This window comes from Balaenoptera ricei, chromosome 8 (assembly GCF_028023285.1).
Source record: "Balaenoptera ricei isolate mBalRic1 chromosome 8, mBalRic1.hap2, whole genome shotgun sequence".
Lineage (NCBI taxonomy): Eukaryota > Metazoa > Chordata > Mammalia > Artiodactyla > Balaenopteridae > Balaenoptera > Balaenoptera ricei.
In genome coordinates, this window is record NC_082646.1 from 4,788,630 (window position 1) to 4,815,337 (window position 26,708).

Below are 26,708 nucleotides of genomic sequence, written 5' to 3' on the forward strand. Positions count from 1 at the left end.
TAGGTGGGTCTGTTTCTGGGCTGTCTATTCTGTTCCATTTATGTATATGTCTATTCCTTTCCTAATACCATATTGTGTTGATTATTGTAGCTTTATGGTAAGTCTTGAAGTTACATACCATCAATCCTCCAACTTTGTTCTTCTTCTTTAATATTGTGTTAGCTATTCTGGGACTTTTGCCTCTCCATATACACTTTAGAATCAGTTTGTCAATATTCAGAAAAATAACTTGCTGGGGTTTAGGCTGGGGAAGGATTGTGAATCTGTAGATCAAGTTGGGAAGAATTAACATCTTGGCAATATTGAGTCTTCCTGTCCGTGAACATGGTATATCTGTCCATATTTAGTTTTTTGACTTCTTTCACCAGAGTTTTATAGTTTTCCTCATATAGACCTTGTACATATTTTGTTAGATTTATGCCTAAGTATTTCATTTTTGGGGTGGTAATGTAAATGGTATTGTGTTTTTAATTTCAGACTCCACTTATTTATTGCCTGGTATATAGGAAAGCAATTGACTTTTGTATATTAACCTTGTATCCTGCTACTTTGCTATAATCACTTACTGGTTGTAGATGGTTTTTGTTTTGTTTTGTTTTGTATTTTCTACCTAGATGATCATGTCATCTGTGTACAAAGGCAATTTTATTTCTTCCTTACCAATCTATATATCTTTTATTTTCTTTTCCTGTCTTACTGCGTTAGCTAGGAATTCCAGCACAGTGTTTTAAATCAGTGATGAGAGAAGATATCCTTGCCTTGTTCCTGATCTTAGTTGGAAAGCTTCAAGCTTCTTACCAAAAGTCAGTTCCATTTCTATAAACTATAATAACAGATTATCAGAAAGAGAAATTAAGAAAACAATCCCACAATTGCATCAAAAATAATAAAATACCTAGGAATAAATTTAACCAAGGAGGTGAAAGATCTGTACACTGAAAACTGTAAGGCACTGCTGAAAGGAATGGAAGATGACACAAATAAATGGAAAGATAATTCTTTGCTCGTGGATTGAAATAATTGATATTGTTAAAATGTGCATACTCCCCAAAGCAATCTACAGATTCAGTGCAATCCCTACCAACATTCCAATGGCATCTTTCACAGAAATAGAAGAAACACCCCTAAAATTTGTTTGGAACCACAAAAGACCCCAAATATTCAAAGCAATCTTGAGAAAGAAGAACAAAACTGGAGGTATCATGTGCCCTGATTTCAAACTATATTACAAAGTTATAGTAATCAAAACAGTATGGTATTGGCATAAAAACAGAAAAAATAATCAATGGAGTAGAATAGAGAGCCCAGAAATAAACCCACACGTATATGGTCACTTAGTTTATAGCAAAGGAACCAAGAATATACAATGGGGAAAGCACAGTTTCTTGAATAAATGGTGCTGGGGAAACTGGACCACCACATGCAAAAGAATGAAAATAGACTTATACCATACACAAAAATTAAATCAAAATGGTTTAAAGGCTTAGGTGTAAGACCTGAAGCCATAAAACTCCTAGAAGAAAACACGGGTAGTATTCCCCTTAATATCAGTCTTGGTAATGATTTTTTAAAATCTGATTCCAAAAGCAAAAATAAACAAGTGGAACTACAAAAAAACTAAAAGGTCTGAACTGCAAAGGAAAGCATCAAGAAAGTAAAAAGATAACCTGTGGAATGGGAAAAAATATTTGCAAACCACGTATCTGATAAGGGGTTAATATCCAGTATATACAAGGAACCCCTACAGCTCAATAGCAAAAAACACTCTGATTAAAAAATGGGCAGAGGTCTCTTCAGTCTCTTTAGCAAGTGGTGTTGGGAAAGCTAGACAGCCTCATGTAAATCAGTGAAGTTAGAACACTGCCTCACACCATACACAAAAATAAACTCAAAACGGTTTAAAGACCTAAATATAAGACATGACACCATGACAATCCTAGAAGAGAACATAGGCAAAATATTCTCTGACATAAATCATAACAATATTTTCTTAGGACCATCTCCCAAGGCAAAAGAAATAAAAGCAAAATTAAACAAATGGGACCTAGTCAAACTTAAAGTCGTTTGCACAGCAAGGAAGCCATCAACAAAATGAAAAGACAACCTATGGAATGGGGGAAATAGTTGCAAACGATGTGACCAGCAAGGGGTTAATACCCAAAATATATAAATAGCTCATACAGCTCCATATCAAAAAAACCAAACAACCCAATCAAAAAATGGGCAGAAGACCTAAATAGACATTTCTCCAAAGAAGACATAGAGGTGGTCAACAGGCATATGAAAAGATGCTCAACATCACTAACTATTAGAGAAATGCAAATCAAAACTACAGTCAGGTATCACCTCACACCAGTTAGAATGGGCATCATCAGAAAATTTACAAATAATAAATGCTGTAGAGGGTGTGGAGGAAAGAGAACCCTCTTGCACTGTTGGTGGGAATGTAAATTGATACAGCCACTATGGAGAACAGTATGGAGGTTCCTTAAAAAACTAAAAATAGAATTACCGTATGACCCAGCAATCCCACTACTGGGCATATACCCAGAGAAAACCATAATTCAAAAAGACACATGCACCCCAATGTTCATTGCAGCACTATTTACAATAGTCAGGTCATGGAAGCAACCTAAATGCCCATCAACAGATGAATGGATAAAGAAGATGTGGTACATATATACAATGGAATATTACTCAGCCATAAAAAGGAATGAAATTGGGTCATTTGTAGAGACGTGGATGGACCTAGAGACTGTCATACAGAGTGAAGTAAGTCAAAGAGAAAAACAAATATCGTATATTAACACACATATGTGGAATCTAGAAAAATGGTACAGTTGAACCTGTTTGCAAGGCAGAAATAGAGACACAGACGTAGAGAATAAACATATGTACACCAGGGGGAGAAACGGGGGGTGGGGTGGGATGAATTGGGAGATTAGGATTGACATGTATACACTAATATGTATAAAATAGATAACTAATAAGACCTGCTGTATAGCACAGGAACTCCACTTAGCTGTACAGTAGAAACTAACACAACATTGTAAAACAATTATACCCCCCCAAAAAATTAATCTTAAAATAAAAAAAAAATTAGGTATCCCCTCACTACTGTCAGAATGGCCATCATCAAAAGTCTACAAATAATAAATGCTGGAGAGGGTGTGGAGAAAAAGGAACCCTCTTGCACATTGGTGGGAATGTAAATTGATACAGCCACTATGGAGAACATTATGGAGGTTCCTTAAAAAACTAAAAATAGAGCTACCATATGACCCAGCAATCCCACTCCTGAGCATATACCCAGAGAAAACGTTAATTCAAAAAGATACATGCACCCCAATGTTCATAGCAACACTATTTACAATAGCAAAGGCATGGAAGCAACCTAAGTGTCCATCAACAGGTGAATGGATAAAGAGGATGTGGTATATTTATACAATGGAATATTGCTTAGCCATAAAAAATAATGAAATATTGCCATTTGCAGCAACATGGATGGACCTAGAGAATATACTAGGTGATGTAAGTTAGATGGAGAAAGTATGATATCACTTATATGTGGAATCTAAAAAACAATACAGATGAATTTCTATACAAAGCAGAAACAGACTCACAGACATGAAAAACAAATTTATACTTACCAAAGGGGAAAGGGAGGGGGAGAGGGATAAATTAGAAGTATGAGATTAACAGATAGAAACTACTATACATAATATAGATAAGCAACAAGCATTTACTGTATAGCACAGGGGACTATATTCAATATCTGGTAATAACCTATAATGGAAAATAATTTTAAAAATAATATAGTATAACTGAATCACTTTGCTGTACACCTGAAACTAACATAATACTGTAAGTCAACTATATTTCAATTTAAAATATCCAGAGCTTTGAAATAAAAAGTCGACATCTGTTTAATCTCTGTGATGGAGATATACATATGTTAAATTAATTTTTGTAATTTTCTGATATTTGAAGTGTTGCGTAATTTTTGAAATGTTTATGTGTGAAAGAAAAAATATTTGCAACTGTGCGATAAGTTGTTTTTTTTTTCTGCTTTGTTGTTCATTTTTATTTTTTATTTTTGCCATTCCAAAGGAACAAGTATTTAACCACCTGTTGTCACTCAGGAATGCTTTGGGTAGAAGGCAGTGGTAGAACTGAAAAAACAAAGGAGCTTACTTGAGCGAAGAGTAAAAGAACAACTTTCCATAGTAGAAGAAGAGCACTTAAAAATCATGTAGGCAAGAAAGGGAACATTTCACACATGGAAGAAATGCAAGTGATTGAGCATAACTGGAAGCAAAGACACGGCATGGAGGAGTAGTGAGTGGGATCACACTGCAAATTTAGAGAGGCCCAGACATGCAAGCCCTGATATGTGCAAGTATGTTTGCACTTAATCTCGTGGGGCAGCGGTTCCCAACTCAGGCTGCTCATCAGATTAACTGGATCTCATTCCAGATTTATTGAACTAGCATTTCTTAGAATAGGAACCAGGAGACTGTTCTTTAAAAATATCTGGCACATCTGTTCTCTTATTTCATTCTAACAGCCCTCTGAAAGAGGGAGGTGGTATTGCTTTCCGTCTGTGTAATGGAGAATTGCAGTCCACGGTAGGACTAGACAAGTTTATCCTGTTAGTTATGGACATACCTGTGTTTAGAATTCAGCACCTCTCCCATGGAATGGTACCTTCTGCTTCTGCCCCGTCTGGCGGAGGCAGATGGAAAAGAGCTACAGCAGAGATGTTTCTTGCAATTCGGAGATGGCTGCTTTGTCTCCCGGCCCCTCCAGATTGCTATGAGATGAAAGCCTCCATGTAAAAGTGGATTGAACTGTCAAACCAAATGATGTGGAGTGGGGACCAGCTCATCATTACTGCCCACGGGAGCTTTTGAAGGCCTTTTGTCAGTGTGACCTGACAAACTTTGTATTTTGTGTTGGGGGAGAAGATCAAAAGCAGGGAGGTCAGAAATGATGTCGGTCCTTAATAAAGCTCTGGCTACAAAGTGATAGATTCAAGAGAAACTTAGAAGACAGTGTGTAATAAATATGCTCTGTGAGCAGATTTTCATTTCTAATGAGCTTGTGAGTTTAGGCAAGGAAAGGAAGAAAGACTGAGAATTGGGGAGATATAGTGGGCTCTAGATAATATATGCACACCAAATGCTTCTAGATGAAATTTCAGTAGTATTAATTTTCAGTGTATTTCCAGTTTCAGTCACAGAAATGTTCATGGTAACTGATCAGTAACCTGGTTTTATTTTTCTTTAATTTCTGGTAATATTCTCCCACACAAAATCATTTTATGTTTCTTTCTGTGGGTTTAAGGTCACATGCTATCTTCCCATCTACCAGTTATTATTCCCAAGGAGAGCCAGTGGGCTTGATCAGTGGTAGGAAGAGGTTTAGTGGACAGTTCTAGCTTATTTTCCATTTTTGACATTTTAATGTAATATAACTCACTGTAGGGTTTTGGAGTTTAACTATTTATTGTCAAGTTAATTAGTAAATATAAAATCTCATGAATAACATATCGTTACGGAACAAATCCTGGTTCCTAACCATTCCTAATAGAGATAAATTATAGGAGTCTTTTTTTTTCTTACTCATAGGGCAAAAGTTGGATCGTTAAAAGAAGTTATGAAGATTTTCGGGTACTTGATAAACATCTTCATCTGTGTATTTATGACCGACGATTCTCCCAGCTCTCAGAGCTTCCCCGTTCTGAGGCCCTGAAGGACAGTCTAGAGGTAAGCATTCAGTACTTTGCAGAAGTAATCACTATAAATTAGCAGAATTTTTTTTGCCAGTATACTAAATAAAAGCTTATATTGAGCACTCAGGAAGATTCGTGGGATTAATTATTTCTTAACTGAAAAATTAGTAATGCTGTTAGGATATTTCGAATTGAAATAGGTTCAGTGTATAATTTTATAAGAAGAATCTCATATCTTAATATATAAATGGGCAATATATATGAGCAGATCATTTTTCAAAGAGAATGCAAAATATAGAAGCAAAAATAATGGAAAAATGTTGACCTCACTAATAATCAAAGAAATGTGTATTCAAATGATGCTGTTTACTCAGTTTATGATGGCAGGCTGTGTCCATGCACTTATTTCCACTCCTGCCAAAAATTTCTAGTAAAAATATAAGAGATTTTTTTTTTTTAATTTAAGAGGAAAGAGATTCTTTTAGAACATCAGAAAATAAAAAGAACCATCAGGGAATCAAAACTTGTGAGGAATCTTTGAAAGTAGATGGGATGAGATTTATGGGGGCAAGAAAATACAGCATAAGAAACTTGTACAGGAGGACTGCAGAGGGACAGATAAACTAGAAATCTTCAATGTGAAAACCGAATAAACAAAGTAACAGAAGAGCAAACAGAGGGCTTTCAGAAGCATGATTATCACCCTCAGAGAGAAAGTGAGGCAGTCACATTCACGGAATGAGAACAGAGTTTTAAAAAATAAAATAATCAGAGATCTTAGAAATGAACATGTGGTTTTTAACATTAATTTTAATAATAGCAAACCTTAACAGCTGGACTACATGCAAAATGGACATAGATGAAGAGAGAATTAGTGAGCAGGAAGGGCCAGTTTTGTAAGAACACAGCCCCAAAAGGGATACAAAGTTGTGAGAGAATTGTTGGGAATCACAGAGAATAGTTCCAGAAGTTCCTCCAAGTTCCTGTTCCTCTTGTAGGAGTTATAGGAGGAGAGAGTGGTTGGCAGTAACTAAAAATATAATAAATTCCCCTAAATTAAAAAAGGGCCTGTTTTCAGATTAAATGGGCCCATTAAGTGCTAAATATAATAAGTGAAAAGACACACATCTAGAAACATTGTGGTAAAATTTCAAAATGCCAAAACAGAGAGGAAACCCAAAAGGCTTCCGGAGAGCAAAAACAAGGTTTTTCTCAACGGAACAAGAAACGTATTGGCATTAGACTCCTTGGCAGCCACAGTGGATGCCTGAAAACAGTGGAAGTCCTGAAGGGAAGCCATTTCACATCTATAGTTAATTCCCAGGCGATTATGTAGTGAGGGCAGAGTGGAGACTTCAGTCATGCAAGAACTGACACCGCGACACGGAATGTCCTCAAACCTCAAGAATGTCCTCAAACCGCAGATCCTTTCGTACCATAGAAAGGCTGGACGTCTCTCTGCCTCCTTTTCCCTGTCTGCCTTGTCTGTTGTGTATTTCTTTCTCAGACTGTCTCAGAGCATGACCACTCCCAACAGGGGCCAGGTTCTCATTTACTTTTAAGACAGCAGCCAGACTGAGCTGAAATTTTGTGTCACGGTTCCTAATTCCTGCAGCAACTCCTGTTAGGTCAGCTAATGTTGGGTCCCATTCCCGGACCCATCCGTTGACTCGTGGTGTAGGATCACGTACGAACTGTCCTGCCATGGCTGGGTGTGTGAAGACTGCAGCAGGCCTTGAAGAAAGCATTTCAGAGTAGCAGGGGGAAGCCGGGTGGAAAAGCAAGTATGTCTCTGCTATCGTTTTACACTTTCAATACAAAAATAGAAAGAGAAGGCAACCAAATTAGAAGCTGTACAGTAGTATGAGCCCTGATGATGAGGGGCTAAAGTGAAAGTTCTGCACCAGACAGGAAGTTATGTAAGTGCCTGTAATGTCAGTTCATGGAACTGTTAAGCCTCTGTGAAGAACCTCCGTAACTATGAAAATGCATAAAAATCTGCAGATTTTTTTTCTTCCAGAAACAACCAACTTACACCAGTTTCTTTGACAAAGAGTGTAGTATCTTTATTCTGTTACCACTGAATCTTCTCTTTTTCTTTAGTCAGTCACTCAGATGCTTATGGCTTACCTGTCCCGCCTTTCAGCTATTGCTGGCAACAAGATCAATTGTGGACCTGCCCTTACTTGGATGGAGGTATTAATCCAGTTCATCTTTTATTAAAGTTAATTTTTAAATTATCTACTTAAGAAATTTATATTAATTTTCATAGCTGTTGAGTTTCAGGAATTGAATAAATGGCGCTTATTCTCCTCTTCTGGAAGATAGATATGTGATGCATTAAATATTTTTCATCTCAAATCTTTCTTTGATAATCCAGGAAGCTAATTTTAATATTATTTTATGACTCACAATGACACCTGTTATTTTTGTATTTAATATATTAAATAATATTGATATATTAATGTATATACATTTAGCAAGGTGTATGTGTATATATATGTATATATATATATTTAATTGGCTTAGTAACTGAAAATAGTTTTTAGTCATTGATGAACAAGAGACAATTAACCTTTTAAAGAGTCTGATTTAAGAATGTCTTGAGTGATAGAGTATCCTCCTGTCAATAGGTTAGGTTTTTCTCCTTAATTTGCATATATAGAGTTACATTATTCTCTCCTCTCAGTGGAAATTGGGAAGGCAATGAAAAGTAGAAAGAATATAGACCTTAGAGCCAGGCCAACTTGCCCTGAGATCTTGGTTCTTCATTATTGGCTGTGTGATCTGGGACAAATTATTTAATCTCTCATAATTTACATAACCTCTTTTAGCTTTAGCATCTTCATCTTTAAGTGTTGATAATGATGATAAGTATCTTTTAGAGTTATGAAGATTAAAGTGTGTATGTTACATGTATAATACAATGACTGGCATATAGTAAGTACTCAATAAGTGGTGAGTTTGTTTTTTTTTTTAATATTCTTTGGGTTATGGTTTTTCTAAGTCGAGTTGAATTACATAGATACACAAAGAAACTTGCAAGTCCCATGTCTTTACCCATCTCATAGTACATTTTCTTTGTTACAGATTGATAATAAGGGAAATCACCTTCTAGTTCATGAAGAATCATCCATTAACACTCCTGCTGTTGGTGCTGCCCATGTTATCAAGAGGTACACTGCTCGGGCCCCGGATGAATTGACCTTAGAGGTAAGTGACTAAAGCTGCCGTGTGTTAGCTCAGTCCCTGCTATCTTTCTAGCCTCAATTTTAACTGTTGCAATCATTTCCTTAATGAAAAGCACCAGGTTTTTCTGTGCATCATTGTCTTTCCGCCTGGCATGCCATCTATTTTTATTTTAATGACTGTACTCATTCTTGAAAATCCAGCTTAAATGTCTCCCATTTCTTCTAGGAAGTCTCCTTGATCTCCTTCCCTCTACTCCATGGAAATACATACCCCCCAGAACCTGCACTGAACGTCATTCTGAGCTGTTCTCAAGGCTTATCTCTGATATGTCACTTAACTACATTCAATCATAATTGTTCTCCTGTTTGTCTCTGTGAGCTTCTTGAAAGCCAAATCCTCTTTTGTCTGTGTGTTTTTAGCACCTAAAAACAATACCCAGTGATACTTTCTTCTCATTGTTCATAGATTGAGGTAAAGACCAGATGAAAAGTGAAATGAACATTTCTTGCTATCAGATGCAAAAGGAGGAGAATTAAGTTTCTTCCTTTAATATTGGCTGATGAGAGACCAAAGAAAATGCTGGCAGTTATTCAGTTTAAGAGGAAACAAAGTGTAAATTTTTACTGTATAGAATTCAAACTGTTCTCAAACTAAATTTTTAGCTCTATACACAAAGGAATCCTTGGTCTTGAAAGATACCATGTCTGTTAGCAAATATGGTTTTGTGAAGAGGACTTTCGTGACTGGAAAAATTAGTTGTGAATATACAAAAAAAATTCTTAAAGCAGTATTGTGTACATTAGCAACATTGCTCTGAAGTGCTTAACTGGTTTATCACAGAGATCATCAGTTATTTTGATTGAAGAATACAACTTCCTTTAAATATATTATTAAAAACTATTATTGCCATTTTCATACTTAAAATTTTGTAAAAGTTTGTATAAACTCATCAGTTTGTCTTTTAAAGTGAAGAAAGTCAGCTATTTAGTGGGAATGTTATATTGAACCATCTATTAAAAGAAATGTAGTTGTCATTCAGTTTTACATGTACTAAGAATAACCCAGTAATTGTAGACATCTTAGAGCTTTCCTATATGATGAAATAAGATATGTCAAATGTTTAGCACAGTGCCCGGCACATGGTAAGCGCTCGCTAAATGTATTAATAGAAGCCGCTGTTGTTCTAAATATGAGTATTTAAAATTGCCTTTTAGATTCACTATAGTGAATCTGATCACCTTTAGTAACAGCAGTTAACAGAGTATTTTAACAGAAGTGATGATGGTATGATGCCTGGTGTTCAGACATCTTATGCTATCAATCAGGCTTTCTGAAGTTACTACAGTTGTTAGTTGGACCACAGTCTTTGTGCTGCTTAACTTTTTGTAAACCTCTCCTTAACAAATGGTTAAGATTATTAAATTCCTTACAGAAAGAAGTGTTAATGTTTTACCAGAAATAATGAGCCAGAAAATAAGATAGTACTTTACCCTTTTGTTACAGTTAAGATTTAAATTCTAGACAGACAATTGCTTTAAAAATTGATTTAAAACGTTTCACTTTAAATTTTTTCTCCTAGGTGGGAGACATTGTTTCTGTTATTGACATGCCCCCAAAAGTGTTAAGCACATGGTGGAGAGGCAAGCATGGATTTCAGGTAGGCAACAAAGAATTTGGTGTGGAAAATTCAAAGATCGTTTTTTCTTTCAGTAATATTTCTGTTTATAATATGTGCTGGCAGTGGACTTTGTCATCAGAAATTTTGTCTGCAGTGATAAAAAAAATGTAGATGATGTTAGACTTGGGTTTCCTTTTCGAGTTACTGTTGTGGTTGTTTTGATCTCCTTCTTCTTTCCTGTGTGGTGGTACAGCCAAAGTGTGAGCAGAATGACACGCCTGGTGGCCACTTCTAGGTTATCGGGACTGTGCTTCTGCCTTGCTTTTCACCGCGGTTTAAAATCATGAATCACATATGTTTTCTCTCTAGAATTAAGTCAGGTTGATCAATATTTTTTTAATGCATTGTAACTGTTAATGTAAACAATGTATGAATTGCAGAATAACAGCAGAATCTAAAGCTGTCTCTTTTTCCTTATATGCCTAAGTAATTTGAGACCTGATAAAGGCATATTTTAGATTGGCTAGCACTAATTTCCACAGGATAGAAAAGTTTCCTTTTAACTTTTAAAACTACCACTAGAAGAGCATCTAAATATGCCTTAAAATTGTATCCTGAATATATTTGTTGTCTATTTATAAAAGTGTTCCTAAAATGCTGCATAGATTAAATGCTCGTGCTGTACAGTTAGAAATATTAATAACTATCATATAAATATCTTGAGCTTTAAGTGCATATAAAATAAAAGCTATTAGGCTTTTATAAAATGTATTTTCTCAAAAATAATCATACACTTTAAAACAGGATAGCGTGGTGGTTAAGAGCATGGGTTCTGGTGCTAGATTGCCTGGGTTTTAATCTTGTGTTATGTTGAGCAAGTTATTTTACTTCTCTGTGCTTTAGTTTCCCCAATTGTAAAATGGGGATTGTAGGACTATTCTTAATCTCATAAGATTATCGCAAAGATTAAATGTGTCAGGATAAAATATGTAAAGTATCTAGAGCAGACGTGATGCATATTTTTCACTCAATAAATGTTGATTTTTAAATGTAAATAATTCAGTTTTTTATTTTGCAGATTTAAGTTTATCTCTCTCTTTATCTGTTATAAAAGCATTTATAGCAATTTAATTTGATGATTAAAAGCAAAAAAACCATCTTTATTACCCCACAAATTTTCTTATTTGTATAATTTGCAGTCCTTCTTTATCTGTGCTCTGATTTCTTAATTGTTACGAATAATTGGTGCTTCTGATTAAATATAAAACTAAATGGAAAACTGGTGTTACCTCTTTTTCTTATTAAGAGGTCAATTCTCCATGTTCATGGAAATGAGCTATAAATGTTAGGGTCCCAAAGATGATCAAAAAGTAAATTTGGCTTTAAAATGACAGTTATGTTTTATTCTTGATATTGCTGCCTTTCTTATAATCTTAGATAAGTCACTTGCTTTCTTTGGACTTTAGTGTCTTCTTAGACAGTTCCACTTGTAATCCCGTCAGTCCTTCTTAACATTTTAATTCCATGATTGCAAAATAACAGGTTTTCCCTTCTTTCATATAACAGATATTTATTGAGTATTGACTCTGTGCTAGGTATAGATTTATCTTCCTAACTTTTATTTAGAGTTAAAAATTAGTTTATTCCCCAAACAAATTATTTAATATAAAAACAGGTTTTTAAGCTTTCAGGATTGATTTATAATTGATAATGAAATGTTTTTCGTACAGGATTGCTGGTTGTTTAGACCGTGTTGGAGTATGACTGTGAGAAGAGGAGTTGCTTTGGGGGCGTGGGGGCTCCCGTGAAACCAGGAGCAGGTCTTTAAATGTCACTGTCAAAACTTCATTTAAAAAAGGAACTGAATACTTTAAGGGAAGGACCCACACAATTCAGTCCTCCTCACTCCCGTCTCCAAGTACAGTCACACTCTGAGATACTGGGGTTAAAGGCTTCAGCATAAGAATTTGGGGAGATATTATTTAGCCAGTCCCGGATGGCTAGGTGGGTGGGGCCACTCTTAGGGCTGCTTGAAGGCCGTTCCTGGACTCTCTCTCATAGACTTGGTAAAGAGTAGGGCCCTGCTTGAGCCAGGCTGGCTCCTAGGCCAAAGGCAGGCAGAGTGTAGGGCTGTTGGCCATGACTGCAGAGAGCTTGAGGGCCTTGGGAGGAAGGAGCCCTGGGAATGACTGCTTCATGGGTGCCCCTCCCTGCCCCACTGTCCTCAGGCAGCATCTGAGAAGGGGACAGTGGTACTCACAGGCTGGTACAGGGCCTTCGTTTCACTCATGGCAGAAGGCCCTCTGGGCACTGACACCGTGCCCCGAGGCAGGACGAGGAGGACAAGCAGTACTGGTCCCCTCCTCAGGGCCTCGCAGATGAGTGGGAGGTTCTGAGCCCAGCAGGACGCCCTAGGAGATGTAGGAGGGGATCCTGGAGGTGGTGACTTTGAAAGGCAGAGTCTTGTGCATGTCTTCAGAGGAGAGGATGTCCAGATGACCTGGGTAGACCGGCTAGACGTGAAGCAGCCATGTGACCGGTTAGCCAGCTTGACCTGTCCTGGTCACACAGATGGACTCTGTAAACTGAGCTTTGTCAGTGAGCCATGAAGGAGGAAGCACAGAGGCAGGAAAACTGTCTTCCTGATACAGTAGCAGGAGACGAGGGGCTGGGCTTGGCCTTGGGGTAGCTTGGACAGTGGTCTTCCGGGAATCAAGGCCATTTAGAGCTGACCACTCTCGGGAGAGAGGGTGAGGGGGAGCAAAGACGTGGGCTGTTGCGTCCCAGGATGGAGGCCAGCTCTGAGCTGTGGCGCTCTGACCGCTGAAGGGACGTGTTCTGGGAATGTGGCGTTGGCGTGCAGGCAGGTCTGCTCAACCCGATGTGTTCATAGCGTGTTACGTGGACTCCGCTTTCTTTTTTTCCCAGTCTCGTGTGTCGTTTTCTCCGCCCAGCTGTCGGGGCATGACGGGGTACACGTGGCGTGCAGAAGCCTTTCCCTCAGAGCCCTGTGAACTGATGCTGTGCAGTTGCTGGCTTGTGACTTTGTTTTATTTTTTTTTATTATCTAAAAAATAATTAATAGATTTTATCATTTAGTACAAGTTTACAGAATAGTTGACCAGATAATACACAGAATTTCATATACTCCCTGCCCCACACATGTATACAGTTTCTCCTATTAACATCTTGCTTTACAATTCATTGGATAGAATTGGCAAAATGCTGAACTTTATTACCCACAAGCTGATTAGCAGAGTTTACCTACAGCACAGTGTAAGCACTCTTTCTAGAAAAGTGGTCTGAGGAACACCGGGGCCAGAATCACAAGGATAAGAATACAGTGTGTCAGTATCACATCCTCCTCCATAATGATGGAAACAGTTTTGGGGTTTGCTTTTTGTTACCTTTAATGAACCAATATTCATACATCATTATTAACTATAATCCATATTTTCATTAAGGTTCACTCTTTGTGATGTATATAGTTCTGTGGGTTTTAACAGATGCATAATGACATGTATCCACCATTACAGCTTCATACAGAGTAGTTTCACTGTCCCCAAAATCTCCTGTGCTCACCTATCCATCCTTCTCTCCTCCTAACCTCTGACAAGCACTGATTGTTTATTGTCTCCATAGTTTTGCCTTTTCCGAAACATCGTACAATTGGAATCATATGGTATGTAGCCTTTTCAAACTGGCTTCTTTCACTTAGCAATATGCATTTTAGGTTCCTCCATGTCTTTCATGGTCTGATAGTTCCTTTCTTTCACTGTCTAATATTCATTATTATGGCTATGCCATCATTTATTTTTCCATTCACTTATTACAGTGCATCTTGGTTGCTTCTAGTTTGGAGCATTTATGAATAATGTTGCTGTAAACATCCATGGGCAGGTTTTTGTGCAGATGTGTTTTCACCTCCTTTGGGTAAATACCACAGAGTGCACTTGCTGTATTGTATGGTAAGGTCATGTCTAGCTTTGTCAGAAACTACCAAACCGTGGTTTAAAGTAGTTGTTACCGTTTTGCCTTCCCACCAGCAGCAGCGGCGGGGATCCTGCTCCGTGTTCTCATCAGCATTCGACAGCTCTCAGTTGTTGTTGTTGTGGTTTTAACCATTCTGATAGGGGTGTGATGGTATTTATTGCACTGTTCTCTTAATTTGCAAATAAAATTAGTCCAAGGAGTAGCATTTACCAATATAGCTAAGGGTGCTGTACTGCCATCTTCACTTGTTACCAGTGTTACCATAACTCCTGCTCTCCCTTCACCACTGATTCTCAGACTTCACTTGATACGCTTATGACATGTTACATGGGGAACATGGTAAAACATAAAATCCTACGACCTAAGCCCTGAAATTCGGTTTCACTGGTTGTGGGATAGGATTAAGACTGCATCTTTATCCATGTGATTCCGGCCCAGGTGTTCCTCAGACCACTCTTCTGGAAGCAGTGCTTACTCTGAGCTGTAGATAGACTCTGCCAATCAGCTGGTGGTTGATGAAGATCAGCATTCTGCCAGTGTGTGTATTGTTCTAACCTAGGCCATAATTTTGCTATGGGGACAGAAGGATTAGTTCATCCATGTGTTTAAATTATACTGTGACTATGTTTCTTTTCTTAAACTTCTGGGAGTAGGAAGTGTGAAATTATATTAACTATAGTAATTTGAAATTCCGAAATCTGTTTTTTACTTGTCTTCTAAAGGGTATATTGAATCTTTTACCTTTGTTTTCTGAGGTGTTTCATCATATAATCTATACTTCAGCAAAAAAAAAAAAAAGCTCTTTGCTTTTTCTTTCTTGTTAAAAATAAATGTCATCAGCTTTTATACTTACCTGGGGACCGTGGTTGGAAATGTGAGATGAAGTGTCTGGAAAGTCTTTTTTTCTTATGTAAAAGCCATAACACAGATGTCAAATGTTAAAATCTTTGAGGATTATTTGTTTGTTAGTGCCATGTTTGGCAAAATTTTATCTGGGAGCCACTGGCATCAGAATGACCCAAGAAACATGTTAAAACCAGATATTACTAATCAGAATCTCTGGGGATGGGGACAGGAATCTGAATTTTATCAAGTTCCTCAGGTGATGAATAAGCACAAAATGTGAGAACCACTGACCCAGCCTCCCATTGTTTATCCTGTGCACAGATAAAGGAAGAAATTAAACACAGTTTAGTGAGTGTTCTCCTTTCCCCCAGAAAATCTTCTAAAACGTATTTGGGATACAGTCAATCTAAGAGATAAAATACCGTTTAGCGAGTGACAGAACTCTGTACAGCTCATGTTCTCTTGGTTCTCCACAGGATGATCAAGGATCGGCTATTTTATTTTTCAGAGTTACCCGAGAAGGTTGTGTGAGGATTTCTGTGTACAATGACAGAGAAGCAAATCTTGGACAGTAAACATTCCCTTACCTCAGGAGTTTAATGTGGTTCCAAGTAGCTTATTTTCAGAAAAGTATTCTTTATCCCAAAGGGGAGATATTTGGAAACCTTGTCACTTGTAGTAAGTAGTTTAATAAAGGAAGACAATTTACCCACTTATTTATATGAAGACCATCATTTTATGTACGGAATTCAAAGCTACACCTTTTCATTACTCAAAATTAAATAGAGCAAAATATTTCCTCTCCAGTTAAGTAATGGGAAATCACATACTGTAATTTTTCATCTGTAATGTTATAGAATTTCAAGGGAAGAGGGAGTATGTGGTACTCCAATATAAGGAATTGTAACACTTCTTGGTGCTCTTACGTGTGCTTTCTAAGTGCTTTCCATTAACCTTTAATTCTCACAGTCTATGAAGAAGGTACTATTATTACCTCTCTTTTACTGACAAGGAAACTAAAGCAAAAGGGGACTAAACTACAAGCCCATTGTTATTTCGCTGTTTAGTGTCAGAGCTTAGGTAGAAATTTAGGCATTCTGGGCAAAGAACAGATCATAGTAGTAATTTAATGAACCAGTAGTGGCTTCTGCTTGTCTACATGTGTGAATCATAGATTTCTATATTAGAAAAGATGGTAGTGGATCATCTAGTCCTAAACTGTCATTTTAAAATTATAGAAATCCTGAGACAAAGGAATTTAGATAGATTGTTCTGATTTACAAAGACAGTAAGTCAGTGATATAGCCAGAACACAAGCTTGGTGAGTTCCAATTTTGTATTTTCCCCCCCTTGGATCACAAAAATTTGTAACTTTTCTTAAATTATTTTCTGTGTTACTTACTGCAATTTTTTATTTTTCTTATTAGTGCCATTAGCAGCTGCCACTGATGTTTAGAGAGAAATTAGTTTCTAGATAGCTCCTTTTGTTAATTTGTAACATCAGAATATGTCCTAGCAAATGATGCTTAAACACTCAGTTTCATGGAAATTATTGACAAAATGGCTTAGGGTAGTAGTTCTTAACCTCATCAAACCCTATATATCCCCTTGTTACGATAAATAATTTCTGAAATCTTTCCTTATGATCCTGAAATGAAATTTACAAGTGATATACCAACCTACAAGCACAATTTCAAAAAAGTCAGTATAATTTTTCACTTATAATATAAAGGAGAAATAAAAGGAAAGTAGTTGTGTATTTAAAATACACAGTGTATATTTAAAATCTATATACTTGGGACAACTGCATGGACGTCTTGTTATTTCATATCTAGTCCACAGACCAGTAGCCTTAACATCAGTCAGAAAATATAATAAAACCCATTTGTAATAGCATCAAAACTATGAACTACTTAGGGATATATCGGAAGAAAAGATATAAAAGATCTGTGTACTGGAAGCTACAAAGCATTTCTGAGAGAAATTAAAGAATATTTTAAAAATGAGAGATATATACCTTGTGTATGGGTTGGAAGTCTTTATATTGTTAAGATGCCATCTCTTCTCAAATTGATCCCAATCAAAATCTCAGCAGATTTTTTGTAGAAATTGATAAGCAGATTAAACAATTCATATGGAAATGCAAAGGACCTAGAAAAGAACAGCCAAAACAAAATTGAAAAAGAAGAACAACGTTGGAGAACTAACACTAATTGATTTGAAGACTCAACTATAAAACTGCAGTACCAAGAGAGTGTGGCATTAGGGGAAAGATAGACAAGTAAGTCAACAGGACAGAATAGATTCCAGAAGTAGACCCACACATACATGGGCTGCTTATTTTTGACAGAGGTTCAATGTCAGTTCAGTGAAGAAAACATGGTCTGTTTTACAAATGATGCTGGAACAGTTGGATTTCCTTATGCCTCCAGAAATCCTTTGATTTATTTCTTGCACCATATGCAAAAATTAACTCGAAATGGATCACGTACCCAAAATGTAAAGCTTAAACTATAAAGCTTCTAGACGAAAACATAGGAGAAACTTTTGTGACTTTGGGTTAGGCAGAGTTTCTTAGATTAATATCAAAAGAACAATTCATAAAATAATAAATTGAATTTCATCAAAATTTAACACTTCTGCTCTTTGAAAGACATTACTTATAAGACAATAAAAAGACACACCACAGACCGGGAAAAAATATTTGTGATGATTATATCTGATGAAGGACTTGTATCCACTACATAGAAAGAACTCTCAAAATTCAACAAGAAACAGAACTCAATTTAAAAAGTAGCAAAAGTGGGAGCAGACACTTAACCAAAAAGATATATGACAAAGAAACACATAAAGAGATGCTCAACACCAGTAGTCATTAGAGAAATGCAAATTAAAATGACAGTGAAGTCTTGTTACATACTTATTAGAATGGTGAGGATGTGGAGGAATTGGAACGCTGACACAGTTGGGGGGAATGTAAGATGCTACAACCAATTTGGAAAACATTTTGTCAGTTTCTTAAACATACACTGATGACATGATCCAGCCATTCGACTCCCAGCTGTTTATCCAAGAGAAAAGAAGGCTTACATTCATACAAAAACTCACACATGACTGTTCATAGCAGCCTTACATATAATGGCCTCAAGCTGGAAACAACCCAGGTATCTCATGAACAAGAGATTAATGCATAAAGAAATGGTGGTATTTGTACAGTAGAATATTACTCAGGAATAAAAGGAAAGAATTATTGATAAATACAGCAACATGAATGATCCTCAAAATAATTAATGCTGAATGAAAGAAAACAGACAACAAAGAGTACATTCTGCATGACTCTATTCATATAAAATTGTAGGAATTGCAAAGTAATGTATAGTGATAGAAACTAGGTTAGTTGCCTGGTGAGCAGGGGTAGGGGCTGGTAGGGAGAGGGAAAGATTACAAAGAGATACAAGGAAACTTTGGGGGTTGATAAATATATTCATAAATTTAAGTGTGGTTACAGTTTTATGGGTGTCAGAACTTATCAAAATGTACACTTTAAATATGCACAGTTTGTCAGTTATACCTCAATAAAAGTGGGAAAAAACTGCAGAAGCATCTGATTTAACTTTTCATGTATCTAATCCTATTGACAATTCCTGTGTTTTCTACCTCTGTGTCTCTTACATTCATATACTTTTCTTTCTTCCTCATGCCAACTTGACTTGGGGAAAAACTACTAAATGGAAGGTTCTCTTTCTCTCCTTTAAGCCCATCCCTAACCTGTTCCTGCCTTATCTTTTTCTTCTGCTACTATATTTTTATTACCTGCTTCTCTACCCTCATGGGCCCTAGATGCTCATCTTTTCTTTTCCTTCCATCTTCCTAGAGTAGAAACTCATTTTGAGTGCTGCAAAATATACTGAATTTCCCTCACCTTTCTCAGCCATTTACATTAGAGCTTTAGAAAATGCCACTGCAGCAGAAAGAATAATATGATGAATATAATTATAATAATATAATTTAACATGAATAAAACAGGATGATATAGTTCATACATCATATTGTTAGAGTTCCAGTCACTTTTAACATTGGACATTTTGAGTTTATTAGAATTATTTATATTTGGTGAAATACTAGCTTAAGTATGCATCAGAAAAGTATAAATGTTCATTAACTATATTTTTAGGGTTAGTCATGTGTATATTTTCAATAGAACACAGTTTCATTTTTTATGATGGAAATTTTATAATAGGAAAACAATCTATTTGCTTTTCACAAGTATACAGAGTTAACTCTTTCAAATAAAAGTTATCTTAACTGTAAACAGTTACAGTTAAGAGTGATTTTGGCTTCAAGAAACAAAAGTGAACAGAAAAGGTAGCATTGCTGCAGTTGAGTCAGCAGCATAATGATGCTAGGCAGAATTCTCTAAGATTCTCTTGGCCTTTCTTTAAGGTCAAATGATGGCTACTGCAGATCCAATCCCAATACCTACGTACGTACACAGCATAAAGAAGAGACAGAATAGTAGCAGTAAAGCTTTTTACAGGTGCCGTGGCTACACCTGAATGCAAGGAATCTGGGAAACTGAATATTTAGTTTAGCTAATATTTAGTAATATTACACTTTATAATAAAGGGAGACAGGTGAGCAGGGATTGGAATTAGGCGTTAGATGAACCTATCATGGACTTACCTCTATGTATTACACAGTAGCATTTCCCCCATATACCTAGACCTGATGCATTGAGACATTCAAAAAGTGAAAAGTGTAACTAGTATGTATGATACAGTTCCCCAAAGAAGATCATTAAGCTTTGTTCAGTCTTCGTGAAGAAGTGATGGAAAATTAGTTTTGTTTGCTGACAGATGCTTGAGCTTATAAACTAGGCTAGGTGCTTTCACACACATTATTGAGGTAGCTAATGTTGTCCCATTTTTACAAATTAAGAAACAGACATATGTTAAGCAATTTGCTCCAGATCACAGAGCCTAGTAAATGGATGCTCTTTTCTCTATAGCAGATTGCAGAAAATGTTTACAAATGGAAATGAATTAGAATTTTATGGAAAGAATGGTATTTGACAGTGAGGAAACTTAAGTATACACAAGCAAAAGGTGGTAGGTATTGTGTGTCATATCCATACAGTGGAGGGGCTGGAGCCCTCTAGATCTTCCAGTGGCCAGCATATTGAGATAATAAAGAATAGATAGCATTTCTCAAGTGCTTACTATATGCACTTTGCTTATACTGATCCATTTAATTCTCATAACAACTCTTATGAATTAGGTGCAATATTATTATGTTTAGAGGAAGAAACTGAAACATAGAGGCTAAGTTATAAACCCGACCTAGTAAGTGGCAGACCTGGAGTAGAACCCAGGCCCTCTTAATCCTGAGGCTACACTTAACCATAAGTGATTACCTTATAACTGATTTGCATAAGAGAGAATGAGAATGATCTTTCAAGTTGATTCTTGTCTGGTTCTAACCAATCTTGGAAGAATTTCTACTTGTTATTAGTTAAATAGGAAGTTGAGTAAAGTATGATATAGAATTTCACCAATAAAAGCAAATACTTGGAGCATCATTTTGGAAGGCAATGCATATAGGAACTCTAAGACCCAACTTTCACATATTTCAAACAAAACTGATAATTTGTTAATAAGCCCTTTTCAGCTCATGATAACTAGTTACATCTTAAAATTTTTAAGAACTAACATAGAATATCGATCAAGAAATTGAAGTAAGAATGCAGCAAGTGAGCATGTGAAAATAATCCCACACAGATGGAAATTATACAGCTCAGAACTTCACGATGAATCATACTCTTGGAAGACCATTCCTTTCTTCCCCAGAGTCTGTCAACAGAGGGATGTACAAAGTGATGTAGTTTTCTTGTTTCAGCTTTAACATCTGCTGCTTGGCAGCCCAATTATATTCCCATCTAAGAAAACATCTATAAATATTGGTTAAAAATTCCCTTTTTACTTTTGTTTCCTGGCTCGTTGTTTCTGTATTCATTCTGTTGGCTATGTAGTATCTCTGGGTGATCTGGAGCTCAGTATTTTACTAATAAAGCTCCTTGGGAATCTACCTGACACCATGAGCAATTCTGCTACCAGGTCACATTGGTGTGTTTTTTAAAGCCAGAGTCTGTTACCACTGCCGAGATTGGTTGTTTTCTTCTCTTGCTTTCCCACTTATCCACGCACTACTGGGCTCTTTAACAACAGTGGATACCAGGATTTTAAGTGAGCGATTGTTTCACCAATTTATTTTAGTCTTGTCATTTTTCATGGAACCTGTGAGAGAAAGAAGAGAAAATTTGCAAAAAAAATTTGAATGAGGTTTAACGTTGATTTTTAAAAAATCATATAGAGAAATCAGTAAATATGAAAATTGGCAGTAGAGGTGTTAACACAACTAGATTGAAATTTCAGCAAAGTAAATTATTAACAGGTATAAATTATACCTCTTGCACGCATAGCTTGGTATCAGACTAAATATTTTAATTGGTGTAAAAGAAGTTTGGGAAATTAAAAGGTAAAACTAGGAAAGCAGGCTTAGATATTTAGACAAAACACGTAACTCTATATACTCATAGCAACAGATTGTTTTATTGTTTGTATAATTGGCATCATCAGTGATTTAGAGTCTTGGAATAACAGAATCATTGGGAGGGGCTGTGGAGCACATTACTGGAATTGAATTGGCAGCGTTCGTACGCTGGTCTGTTCTCTGGTTTAAAATCCTCTCTTTGCTGCTTTTCTTCTTTAGGTGGGACTCTTCCCTGGACACTGTGTTGAGTTAATTAATCAGAAAGTTCCCCAATCAGTGACCAACTCAGTGCCAAAACCAGGTGAGTACACTTTTTCATTAATGTGGTTATTTATCAGCTGCTTAAAGATTAAGATTTTCTCTTCCAGTCAAGCACATAGCTTGTTTAGCTATTCTTTGCATTTATTGTCATAATGTGCATTCTTAATTTTATGTGGTTTTGATTTTTAATATATTCTTTTTTCTCTATTGATCATTTCACAAAGGTTTACATGCATTCAAAATTTTAGACAATTTTAAGAACTGTTTGCTCCATTAAGCTTTGTCATTATTTGTTTTTACAATTATATAGTAGGAATGTAGCTTATTAATGAATAAAATGATAAAAGAAAATACGAGGTTTAAAGAACTGACGTGGAGATAGTATGATTAGCTGAAAATTAATAAATGAAGGGAATGTATATTTTATCAGTGCCTGTGAACATCAAAACTATTTTAAACAGCATTTGTTATCATTTATATAGTATATTTATAGTGCTATATAAGTATGTGGAGTATTTTACAGATATGTAGAGCAGTGTGTTACAGGGGGTAAAAATTAAAAAATGAAAATTTTTGTTTTTATTGGGGTGATTTAATCTGGACAAATTTTACAGAATACCTCATCTGGAACTTTTTAATGTGATGTAAATTTTTGGAAAGAAAATAAAAACAAAGACTAAAAGATTTTAGAAGGAGGAGGGAGTAATCAAGTGTATTTCTCCTGATTGTATTACATTCCCTCTGCCCTTCTCTACCCTCATCGTGGGATTCCCAGTCTCTTTGCAAGGCATTTTCATCCTCTGTTAAATCCCCCTTCTTTGGGTAAACTTGTTAAACATAAAAACACTTTCTCAGTAAGTACTTATTCATTAGTGGTTGTGATGGCTGTAGTTTTCTTTTCTTGTTTAAATATGGCATCAGTAACTTAAAAAAAAAAATCCTATGCCCATTAGCAGACACTGCCCCATCGTCTCCCTTCCCCCCAGCCGTAAGCAACTACTAACCTACTTTCTGTCTCTAAATTTCCCTAATCTAGACATTTCACATAAATGGAATCATACAATATATAGTCTTTTTGTGACTGGCTTATTTCACTTAGCATAATGTTTTCAAGATTCATCCATATATCAGTGCTTCATTCTTTCTTATGGCTAAATAATAGTCCAGTGTATGGATATACAATATTTCTTTTATCCATTCACTTTGGGTTTCCATTTTGGCTATTATGAATAATGTAATACTTAGTGTACAAGTTTTTGTATAGATGTGTGTTTTCATCTCTTGAGTATATATCTAGGAGTAGAATTGCTGGGCCATATGGTAACTCTGTGTTCAACCTTGTGAGGAACTGCCAAACTGTTTTACAAAGTAGCTGCACTGTTTTACAATTCCACCAGCAGTGTATGAGAATTCCAGTTGTTCCATATCCTTGTTACTTTTTTTTCTGTTGTTGTTATTGCTGTCTTAGTGGGCATGAAGTGATATATCTTTGTGATTTTGATTTGCATTTCCCTGATGGCTAATAATGTTGAACATCTTTTTATGCGCTTATTACCCATTTGTATATCTTTGGAGAAATGTTCAGATCCTTTGTATATTTTTTAATTGGGTTGTCTTTTTATTATTGAGTTGTAAGTGTTCTTTATACATTCCAGATACAAGTCCTATATCAGATAATATGATTTGAAAATATTTTCTCACATTCTGGTTTGTCTTTCGTTTTCTTGATGATGTCTATTGAAGCGGAAATGTTCTTAATTTTGATGAAGTTCAATTTATTTTTTTCTTTTGTCACTTATGCTTTTGATGTCTTATCTAAGAAGGTGTTGCTTAACCCAAAGTCAATATTTACTCCTATGTTTTCTTCTAAGTTTATAGCTTTAGATCTTATATTTTAGTCTATGATCCATTTTGAGTTAATCTTTGTGTGTGGTGTGAGGTCCAACTCCATGGGATATCCAGTTGTCCGAGCACGATTTGTTGCAAAGATTATTCCTTCCCCATTGAATTGACTCCCTTGTAGAGAATCAGTTGACCTTAGACACATGAGTTTATTTCTGGATTTTCAATTCTCTTCCATTGATCTATATGTCTGTTTTTATGCCAGTACCACCCTGTCTTGTAATATTACCATTGCTTAGTAGTAAATTTTGCAATTGGGAGGTCCTCCTACTTTATTCTTTTTCAGGATTGATGTGGTTTTTCTGGGTACCTTGCAGTTCTATATGAATTTTAGAATCATCTTGTCAGTTTCTACAGAGAAGAGAGCTGGGATTCTGATAGGGATTTACTGAATCTGTTTATCAATTTGGGAAGTATTACCTTCTTGCCAGTATTTATTAAGTCTTCCAATCCTTGAACATGGGATATTTTTCCATTTGATTATTAGACCTTTCATTTCATTCAACATTTTGTAGTTCTTTTTAGAGTATAAGTTTTGCATATCTATTGTTAAATTTATTTTTATTCTTTTTGATGCTATTGTAAATGGAATTGTTTTCTTAATTTCATTTTCTTATTGTTCATTGCAAGTGCACAGAAATACAATTAATTTTTGTATATTAATCTTGTATCCTGAAACTTTGCTGAAATTTTGTTAGTTCTAATAGGTTTTTTAGTAGATTTCTTGGGATAGGCTAAATATAAGGTCATGTCATCTGTGAATAGAGGTATGTTTACTTCTTCCTTTCCAGTTGGGATGTTTTTTATTTCTTTTCCCTGCCCAGTTGCCCTGGATATGCTACATTGTTGCATAGAAGTTCTGAGAACAGGCATCCTTGTCTTACTTATGATTTTAGGAGAAAGCATCTAGTTGTTCACCGTTAAGTAAGATTTTAACTGTGGGGTTTTCATAGATGCCCTTCATCAGGTTGACAAAGCACCCTTCAATTCTTAGTTTGTTGAATGATTTTATCACAAAAGGGTGTTGGATTTTGTCAGATACTTTTTATCCATCTATTGAGATGATCATGGGTTTTTGTGGTCACTATTTTAAAGTTATTAAAGTTCAACATCAAAAATTTATTGCTATTTCTTGTGCTTTATTTTTATGTATTTCTGCTGCATAAGCTTAACTTTTATTAATTATAAAGTCTTATCTTTGATAATTTTGCTTCAGAGATATACTGTTTTTAAAAATAAGCTTAATATTGGTATTAAATTGTATCAATCAAATATTATACTTTCTCATGTTCTGAATATGAAAGTGATTTTCTAATAGTGATAACGTTTAAAACTTTTAAAACTTGAGGAAGTTAATCAGTTATTGGCAGTTCTAGAAAATAGGTTTCTGTTAATAGACCTGTATGGCATTGTTAATTCTAAATTAGTAATGATATATAATGACAGCACACCTTCAAAAGCTAGTATTTTATCTTTTGTGAGCAGCATTGCAGGGTTGGCATAGGAAAATGTGCATTCTTACTACATTTTGAAAAGGATGATGTGAATTCTATCAGCCTCAGGCTTGTTTCACACTTTAAAACTGTCTTTGCCTGCAGTACAAATAACTTTAATGTTCTATTTATTTTTAACATTGCCATCTGTCACTGTTAGATGCCAGATCTGAAAGATGCAGCTATAGTTTGAGACTGCAACTTAAAGCTCCCTATATTATTGCACAACAAGGGCAATAGGGAAAACTTTCCCTTTGGAACTCTTCTTAGTGCTCTCCATATGTCCAATTATTTGTGTATGTAAAAATAAAATTAATGAATCACTGTGTCCTGACCAAGATAGCATGTATCCATGGTTCCTTAAGGAAAAGAACGTGTGTGGGGTGGAGGGGGCAGAGAAAAGAAGAGGAAAGAAGAGAGGAAGAAAGGTAGACACTTGTCCCAAAGAAATTGGCATTTAGTTCAGTCCCCACAGGTTCTGGTTGAATGGCAGGTGAGGCTGAGGTGGGAGGAAGAGGAAGGAAGCACATGAGGATTTCTGTGTGTTTATCCGGTGCAGCATTTACTGAGCAGTTATTTACTGGTGTCTGTCTGCACGTTTTTAGTGTTCTCAGCTGTTATCTCCTCGGATATTTGTTTTGCGCCCTTCTGTCTCCCTCCTCCTCCACATGTCAGTTACGTCTTTGATGTTGGCTCATTGGTCCTCTCTCCAGCTTGGGTGCTTTCTGTTGACCTCTTCCCTCTGTGCAGGCTTCTCTGAATTCTAATGAATTCTTCAGTTCTCATATCAGGTATTTCGTTTCTAGGATCAACATTTGGTCTTTTTTATAATTTCCATGGTGGAGTCCCCACCTTCCCACCTTATCCACCTTTTCTTCCAGAAAGAAAGAAAGAGGGGGTTTGGGGGAGGGAGGGAGAGGGCGGAAGGTGGAGAGAGGGTGAAGAGAGAAGAAAGGCAAAGCTTACTTTTGAAGCATGAGCTTCTAAAAATGAAGGACTAGGGAATTTAGACAAACCCTCCCTCTGAAAAGAGAAAATTTGGACAGAAATGTAAAAATATAATATCTCTTTGAAGCACTGGAGAGTTAACAAGGTAGTAAACAATTACTGAGCTAAGATT

At 36.0% G+C, this 26,708-nt stretch overlaps 1 protein-coding gene across 3 annotated transcripts in view; it reads left to right on the forward strand.

The window, feature by feature from the left end:
- The window catches only part of ARHGAP32 (Rho GTPase activating protein 32), a 275,222-nt gene that overhangs the window by 182,147 nt on the left and 66,367 nt on the right, over nucleotides 1–26,708 (forward strand). For all 3 annotated transcript variants that reach the window (XM_059930040.1, XM_059930043.1, XM_059930042.1), the window contains 5 exons: nucleotides 5,631–5,768; nucleotides 7,838–7,930; nucleotides 8,825–8,947; nucleotides 10,506–10,583; nucleotides 22,152–22,233. In XM_059930040.1, the coding sequence (XP_059786023.1) occupies nucleotides 5,631–5,768; nucleotides 7,838–7,930; nucleotides 8,825–8,947; nucleotides 10,506–10,583; nucleotides 22,152–22,233 (514 nt within the window). The remainder of the gene's footprint in view (nucleotides 1–5,630; nucleotides 5,769–7,837; nucleotides 7,931–8,824; nucleotides 8,948–10,505; nucleotides 10,584–22,151; nucleotides 22,234–26,708) is intronic.